Below are 9,175 nucleotides of genomic sequence, written 5' to 3'. Positions count from 1 at the left end.
CTCCCATGTAAACTATCACACAATTCACAATAAAACATTAAAAAAAAAAAAAAGAGAGAAAGTAAAAATGTATTATTATTAGAGTTCGAATTTATACTTATGCAGATTTATTCCAAGCAAAACATGTTTAAACCTGCCTCTGTGATCAGTGATTGGATACAGACAAGTTCTTTTAGTAATACACTTGTCTTAGTCTTGTTAGGATCTTCAGAAACAAGGGGTCGGGGGAGAGATACTTTTATGCCATGGGAAAAAAAATGATTTTGAGGTCAAGCCTAATAAAAAATTTTCACACACACAAAAAAGTAAAAACAGAGGACTTCTTTTATAAATGGTTTGACAGAGAATGAACTGACCATGTAATGTGAGTACTCAGATCTTTTTCACAGGTAGATTTCAGTTTATGCATACATAAACTGGTTTTCCGGTTCTTTCTATTCAATGAACTTTAGATCCTGCTGTATGTTCAAGGGTCTTTTATTTAAATATATCATTGTAAAAGGAGTCCTGGTGTGGTGCTGTGAGTTAATGCACCAGACTGCAAAGCCATTTGAACTGTAAGGTTGGCAGTTCAAGCTCACCTTATACAGGGTCACTATGGGTCGGAACCAACTCGACGGCACTTCACAACAACTACAATGGTTTGTCACCTTTATCAATTTAAAAACTGAGGCTGATTATTTCGTTTCTGGGCACAAACTTCATTTATAAAATTTACTACCATTTTTTTCTAAGACTACCAGGCTAAACAGATCTAACATCAATCACATCTTTGTTGACTTGAAATAAAAGACACTTAGTACTAAGAAGGTTCTAAGTGATGCTTGGATTGAGAGGGGGGAAAAGGCACTAAGATTCTGCACCACTCTTCTTGACAAAACCTGACCACACTCATTCTTCCTTTTATACTCTGGAGAAGGAGGAAGGGAGAAAAAGAAGAAGGCAAGTTGGAAAGGGGACTGATATACCTCTGATGTGGTTTGTGTCTGCTAAAAAGGAGGAGAGTAGAATGAAATAACAAGAATAGTTTCTACTTCAAACAGTGGGGATACCAGGACTACATTACTGTTATTGTTCTTAGCAGACATTGAGTTGGCCCTCAAGCCATGGAGACTCCAAGCATGATGGGAGGAAGCACTGCGTGGTCCCACATAGTCCCGGAAACTCATTGTGAAATAGACTGTTGTGATCCAATGGCTGGTTTTCAGAGTAGATCGGCAAGGCTTTCTCCCTTGTCTGTCTTAGCCTGGAAGTTCCTCTGAAACATGTTCTGCATTAGAGACACACACAACCCCTCACACTGCAGGTGGTGAGTGTGCATAAAATGATTGGCCTGGAATTGAACTCAGGTCTCCTGCATGAATGGCAAGAATTCTACCACTGAACGACCACTGCCTTCTCTTAACTTACCCGCAAAAGTCTAATCATAAAGAACTGCCAACTTCCTCATTCCTATCCAATTAAAATACTACTGTTGCTGTGAGGTGTCATCAAGTCATTTGTGACTCAGAACAACACTGTGTACAACAGTAGGAAGCAATCCCCAGTCCTGCGCCAGCCTCACAATTATGGCTGAGCTTGAGTCCAGTGTTGCAGCCGTTGCATCAATTTATTTGAGGAACTTCCTCTATTCTGTGGACCCTCTGTCAGTCATGATGTGCTTCTAAAAGAACAGGTCCCTCCTAATAACATGTTCAGGACAGATCTGTCTCTTCTTCTGACTGATGTTGTTAAGTGCCATCAAGTTGGTTCTGACTCATAGCGACCCTGTATAGGGTTTCCAAGAAGTGATTGTTGAATTTGAACCACCGACCTTGCAAGTCAAACCAACCTTAAGGTTGAGTGCTTATCCTACAGTGCCACACCAAGACTCTTGTTCTTCTGGAAGTCCGTGTAAATTAAGCATCTTCATCAACACCATGATTCAAATGCATCAATTATTCTATGGTCTTCCTTATTCACTGTCCAACTTTCATATGCATATAAGATGCTGAAACACCATGGCTTGGGTCAGGTGCACCCCAGTCCTCAAAGTGACATCTTGGCTCTTTAACACTCTAAAGAGGTCTTCTGCAGTACATCTGACCAATGCAGTACATCATTTGACTTCTTGACTGCTGCTTCCATAGGTGTTGATGGTAGACCCAAGTAAAATTAAATCCTTGACATCTTCAGTACTGTCTCCAGTTATGATGTGGCTTATTGATCCAGTTGTAAGGACATTTGTTTTCTATATGTTAAGATATAATTCGTACTACCACCACTAAAAATAATGACACTAACTAACATTTACTGAGTTCTTACCATGTGTCAGGCACCAAGTCCTTCACAAATATAATGCAATATTAACAACAACCTTATGTTGGAAGTATTATTATTCCCTTTTTACTGGTAAAGAAATTGAGGCAAAAATTATTAAAGTAGAAACCTAGTAATATTTTCTTTGTAACAATGGAAGAAGAGTACAGTGGAAAAGAAAAACAAGATAAAGTCAGGAAAACATGTCTGAGTTTTACTTTATCCATAAAAATATCATTGTTTAAAATTATAATACAAAAACCACATTTTTTATTTTCTACAATGCATTAATCAATTTACATGTGATTTATACACTTGCAACCATGACAAAATTTGAAAAAGTTCCAGTTAATTAACAGTAACTATGCTTACAGTACAGCATTCTGGTAGTGGCTACAAGTCGGGCTGCTAATCTAACAGTCAGCAGCTCAAAACTACCAGTGGCTCCATGGGAGAAAGATGAGGCTTTCTGCTCCCACAAAGATTATAGCTCGGAAACCCTGTACAGGGTCGCTATGAGCTCGAACCCGCTCCACAGCACATGAACACTACCACCATACTTACAGTGCCTGCCTCAGCATCCCACATCAAATCTTTGAAGGCCAGTTGTGATGGAGTGAGCTCTGGTTGTAAGAAGTAACTTGCTCGAAATTGATTCCCTGCAAGAATAATTTTTTCCTTTATTTTCTTACAAAAATGTAATGAAATACAAAACCTCATGATGTTATGTTATAAATTTAGGAAACATTCTAAAATGCCAAGGCATTTGCTTTCCAAAATGGATGAACCCACATAGATTTACACCTTCAAACATCAGTAGGAAACTTACAGACTTAAGCACATAGAGCTAATCTTAAAAGAGCCTGAAGAAAGACCTTACAGATTTTTGGACCAATAACCTACCCCATGGTGAATGAGATCTACTTTTGTAAATACAGAAGTCTATAACCACCTCTTGGTCAGTTTAACAAAAGTAGACAATCATTAGTTTCACTTCTTAACACAAAAGTATTTTTATACTCTTCTTTTAATACTTCAGTCATGAAGAATACTTTATTACAAAATGACGTACTTATTCATTCTCTAATCTATGCTGCCAGGTTCTGTGCTGGTGGTGGTGGTGGTCATGTGCTGTGGAGTTGGTTCTGACTCATAGTGACCCTATATAGGGTTTCCAAAGCTGTAATCCTTTATAGGAGCAGAAAGCCTCATCTTTCTCCCACAGGGTGGCTAGTAGATTCCAAGTGTTGACCTTGCGGTTAGCAGTTCAACTCATAACCCACTCTATGCTGTTATTTTTGTTAAGCACTGTAGAGTTAGTTCTGACTCATCGTGACCCTGTATAAGGTTTCCAAGGAGCAGCTTGAGAGTTTGAACCACAAACCTTGTGGTTAGCAGTCCAGAAGGTTCTATGCGAGGAGCTAGCAATTCAACTGTGAATCAGAGGAATATGGCCCTTGATCTCAATAGCTTATGACCGAATAAAGGAAACAACAACAACAAAAAAGTAGACAAGAAAATAAAGTAATAACCGACTAAGCTGTAAAAGGTGAGGAACAGAGGGGGCCTACATTATTCAACGAAGGCATCTCGGAGAATACGGAACTTATTGTAAGACCGAAGGGTGAGAAGGAACTAGGCTTACAGGGAGGGTTGGAGAGAGCAGGCCTCACAGAGACAACCTCACAGCTGCCTTTCCACAGATAACTCAACAACTCAGAGTACACAGAGGGCCTTCTCCTCCTGCAAACAGAAGTCCTCTTTAATATGACCTAAGCGTAGTGGTTACAAATCGGGCTGCGAACTGCAAGCTCAGCAGTTTGAAACTACCAGCCGCTCTGCAGGAGAAAGATGGGGCTTTCTGCTCCAGTAAAGATTTACAGCCTCTGAAACCCTGTACAGGGTCGCTATGGGTCGGAACCCACTCGACGGCACTTAACAACAACAACAATGCACCCAAGTGGCCAGGTACCAGGCAACCAAGGAATAAATGAGAAATCAGAAATCGCAAATGGAGGTAACTCTTTGGGAAAATCTTGCTTTTCAGAGTAGAGAAATAGGGCAGCTTTAAGTAACATGGGTTAGGATGTGAGGGCATTTGTTCTTAATGGTGGGCAGTATCATGCATGCTAGTACTGCAGATGAAAATGAGGGGTGGGAGAAGCATACAGAGACCAATGATACAAGGAAAGAGCTGATAATAAAAGAAGTCATAATTTTTTTTTTTTTTTTTTAAAGGGTAAGGCCAGAACCCAGATCACAGGTGAACTGGCTGGTCTCAGAAAGGCCAGGACCACCACTCAGCTAGCATGCTGAGGGGTCAAAATGCTAGTTATCTGGGCAGTGTCGAGCTTATTTTGATTTCAAGAAAGAATTGCTTTGTCTTTTTGGACTGAACATAATTTACCTGAAGATAAACTGCTGGAAATCTGAAAGATGCAGAAAACAAGAACTGCAAGTAACTTAGAACCTGAGGTTATTTCTCTAACAGAAACTTAAGTTCTAAGTCAATCCGTCTTCTTGAGATCTTCTTTTTTGCTGACCCTCCACTTTCCCTTCTCCAGGGACTGGTCACTCCTAACAATATGTCCAAGGTAGAGAGACAAAATCTCACCATCCTAGTTTCTAAGGAGTATTCTGGCTGTAGTTTTTCCGTAAGATTTGTTTGTTCTTCTGGCCATCCATGGTACTTTCAGTATTCTACTCCAATACCATTATTCAAATGCACCAATTCTTCTATGGTTGTTCTTATTCACTGTCCAACATTCACATGTATATGAAGTGATTGAAAATAGCATAGCTTAGGTCAGGCACACCTCATTCCTCAAACTGACATCCCTACTCTTCAACATTCTAAAGAGGTCTTTCAGAGCAGATTTGCCTGATGTAATACGCCACATGATCACCTGACTGCTACTTGTATGAGCAGTGATTGTGGATTCTAGCAAAATGATGTCACTGACCACTTCAATCTTTTCTCCGTTTATCATGATGTTAATTATTGGTCCAGTTGTAAGGACTTGCTACCTTCTTATTCATATAATCCATCTTCTCGGATGATCTGCTAGAATACAACCTTGATGAACAACTTTCCTGATGTTAAACCATTCAGTGTCCCCTTGTTCTGCTTGAACAATTGTCTCTTGGTTCCTCATAAGCACAATTAAGTATTCTGGAATATCCATTCTTCACAATGTTATCCGTAGTTTGTTATGATCCACACAGTAGAAAACCTTTGTCTACTGAATGAAACACAAATAAATACCTCTCTGGTATTCTCTGCTTTCAGCCAAAATCTATCTGATGTCAGTGATAATATCCCTCATTCTCTGTTCTCTTCTAAATCTGGCTTGAACTTCTGGAAGTTCCCTGTCAATGTGCCTTTCTTTGGAATGGACGCAAATATGGATCGCTCCCAAATTGTTTGCCAAATTTCTTGGCATAGATGAGTGAGCACTTCTAGTGCTGCATCAGTTTGAAACATTTCAATTTTTATTCTGTCACTTCCTGGAGCTTTGTTTTTCGCCAATGCTGTCAGTGCAACTTGGACTTCTTTCTTCAATACATTGGTTCTTTTTTTTTTTGGCTGGGTAAGTGTACTTTATTGATGGTACATGACAAGGTTGGGCTCGCTAAGCCCATTCCCTTCTCCAGGGAATCTGGTGGAAAACTCTGTGGAGGATGGGAGCTTCTCAGTGTGTTGGGAGATCGAACTGGAACAAGGACTCCCCAGAAGCCAAGAGCCCCTCTCATTCTCTAGTGCTATTGCTGGAGCTAGTAGTCGAGGGGACTCTTATTCCTTGGAGGCCAAGGACTCTTATTCCAAAAGGTCCACCACCTGTTGCTGTAACCAAATTCATTGTCATTGAGGGCAATGCCAGCCCTAGCATCAAAGGCAAAAGAGTGGGTATTACTGTTAAAATCATAGATATCCTGGTCTTCAGTGTAGCCCTTGTAGGGGGCCATCTGATACTTGCTTCACCACCTTCCTGATGTCATTGTGTTGGCAACTTTCTCCAGACAGCAGGTCAGATCCATGACGGAAACATTGGGAGTGGGCATGAGGAAGGCCATGCCAGTGAGTTTCCCATTCAGTTCAGAGATGACCTTGCCCACAGCCGTGGCAGCACCGGTAGATGCAGGGATGATGCTCTGAGCACACCACGGCCATCACACCACAGTTTCCCAGAGGGGTCATCCACAGTCTTCTGGGTGTCAGTGATGGCATGGACTGTGGTCATGAGTCCCCTCCATGATGCCAAAGTTGTCATGGATGACCTTAGCCAGGGGACCAAATATTTGGTGGTGCAGGAGGCATTGCTGACAATCTTGAGGGAGTTGTTCACGCCCATCACAAACATGGGGCCATCAGTAGAAAGGGCAGAGATGGTTACCTTTTTGGGACCACCCTTCCAGTGAGCCCCAGCCTTCTCCAAAGTTGTGAAGATACCGGTGGACTCTCCACAACACTCAGCACCAGCATCACTTGATGTTGGCAGGATCTCACTCCTGGAAGAGAGAGATGGGCTTCCCATTGAGAACAAGCTTCCCATTCTCAGACTTGACAGTGCCACTGAACTTGCTATGGTGGAATCATACTGGAACATGTAGACCATGTAGTTGAGGTCAAAGAAGGGTCACTGATGGCAACAACCTCCAGTTTGCCAGAGTTAACAACAGCCCTGGTGACCAGACGCCCAATACGGCCAAATCCATTGACATCAACCTTCACCATCCTGTCACAGAGATGCGGCTGGGGCTGCAAGAGAAGATGAGGGAGGAGTGGAGAGCCAATACATTGGCTCTTAATCATATGGCACCTCTTGAAATGATTGAACGTTGACCAATTCATTTTGGTACAATGACTCTGTATTCTTTTCACTTTTTTTTGATGTTTCCAGCATCATTCGATATTTTGCCCATGAACCCCCTCAATATTTCAAGTTGAGACTGGAATTTTTTCTTCAGTTCTTTCAGCTTGAGAAATGCTGAGCGTGTCCTTACCTTTTGGTTTTCTAACTGCAGGTCTTTGTACATTTCATTGACTTTGTCTTCTTGAGTTGCTGTTTGAAATTTTCCATTCACTTTAGCATCTTTACATGGAAGTGCTCAAATCTCAGTGTCTTCTGACATCCACTTTGGTTTTCCTGTCTTTTTTATTACTGACCTTTTACTTTCTTCATCTATGATGTTCTTGATGTCATCCCACAACTCTTCTGGTCTTGTGTCATCAGTGTCTAATGCATCAAATCTGTTCTTCAGATGGTCTCTAAATTCAAGTAGGATATAGTCATGGTCATATTTTGGTTCTTGTGGATTTGTTTTAATTTTCTTCAGCTTCAGCCTGAACTTACATATGAGCAATTAATGGGTCTGATCCACAGTCAGCCCCTAGCCTAGTTTTAGCTGATAATATTGAGCTTTTCCATTATCTCTTCCACAGACATAGTCAATTTGGTTCCTGTCTATCCCCTCTGATGAGGTCCATGTGTACAGTTGCCTTTTGTGTTGTAGACAAAGATATTTGCAATTAATAAGGCATTAGTCTTGCAATATTCTATCATGAAATTTCCAGCAACGTTTACACCACCGAGGCCATATTTTCCAATTATTGATCCCTCCTCTCTGTTTCTACCTTTAGCATTCCAATCACCAGTCATTATCAATGCATCTTGAAGAAGTTAGTAGAATTCTTCAATTTCAACGTCACTGACTTCAGTGGTTAGTATATAAATTTAAATAATAGAGCATACACTTGATACAATTCCTCTTCAATTTGTACTCCCAGCACAGTAAACCAAGTGATTGTGTGATTCAAAATGGCCAATACCAGACCATTTCAGCTCACTAATACCTGATATTTTACATACCCTTTAAAATGCAAGATCTTTATGTGTTCCATTTCATTTTTGATGACTTCCCATTTTTTGAGATTCATACTTTGTACATTCTATATTCTGACTATTAATGAATGCTTGCAGCTATTTCTCATTTTGAGTTTTGCCCCTATAGTAAATAAAGGTCTTGAAAGCCTTACCCTATCCATATCATTAAGGTCGACTCTACTTTAAGTAGATAGCTCTTCCCCAGTTTCATTCTGAAGGTCTTTAAACTGAGAGGATCATCTTCTGGCACTACATCCAATAATATTCCACTGTTAGTGATAAGATTTTAAGTGAGTAACTACTCTACCTTTCCTCTGCCTAGTCTGTCTTCATCTGGAAGATCCTCTGAAACCTGTCCATCATGGGTGACACTGCTGGTATTTAAAATACCAGTAGCATAGCTTCCATCATCCCAGGAACACATAAGCCACCAAATACAACAAACTGACGGATGTGTGGTGGAAGGGGTAGTGTGGGACAATAATTAAAGATGAGGCTTTCTACTCCTGTAAAGATTTACACCCTCGGAAACTCTGTACAGGGCCGCTATGGGTCAGAACCGACTCAACGGCACTTAACAACAACAACAAATTATCTCACATTACTTGTATAACTTTAAAAAAAATCCCAGTTCTGTAAAACTCAAAGACCAGCTATAGAAGCTGATGATTTAGAATAAACACTGGCTGAGACATAAAAAAAAAAAAGAATAGCCTATAAATAAGTAATCACCCTCTTCCTTATTTCATCAACTAGCAGTTTACTACAGATACCATCTCTAGCATTCTTCCCATCTCTAAAATTATATATGTCATTTTTCAAGTATGGGTAAGAATTTATTCCATGAGAAAGAAAAGATAATCTACCTTAAGGTAATACTCATATAAACCTATTTTACATACTCTTTAAACTGAAATAACTATATTTAATGTACCAATCACAGTGCATTTGTAATAAAGAAATCACAAATGGACTTGTGATCTCTTAAAATA

General features: G+C 40.2%; 1 protein-coding gene across 1 annotated transcript in view; it reads right to left on the bottom strand.

The window, feature by feature from the left end:
• Positions 1–9,175, bottom strand: part of NPHP1 (nephronophthisis 1 (juvenile)) — an 84,445-nt gene that overhangs the window by 48,612 nt on the left and 26,658 nt on the right. Inside the window, exon 8 of the mRNA XM_006873545.1 lies at positions 2,863–2,957. Coding sequence (XP_006873607.1) covers positions 2,863–2,957 — 95 coding nt within the window. The remainder of the gene's footprint in view (positions 1–2,862; positions 2,958–9,175) is intronic.

The sequence above is a fragment of the Chrysochloris asiatica genome, unplaced genomic scaffold, assembly GCF_000296735.1.
Source record: "Chrysochloris asiatica unplaced genomic scaffold, ChrAsi1.0 scaffold00245, whole genome shotgun sequence".
Classification (NCBI taxonomy): domain Eukaryota; kingdom Metazoa; phylum Chordata; class Mammalia; order Afrosoricida; family Chrysochloridae; genus Chrysochloris; species Chrysochloris asiatica.
Note: the sequence above shows the minus strand (reverse complement) of the source record. Positions and strands in the feature narration are given on the sequence as shown.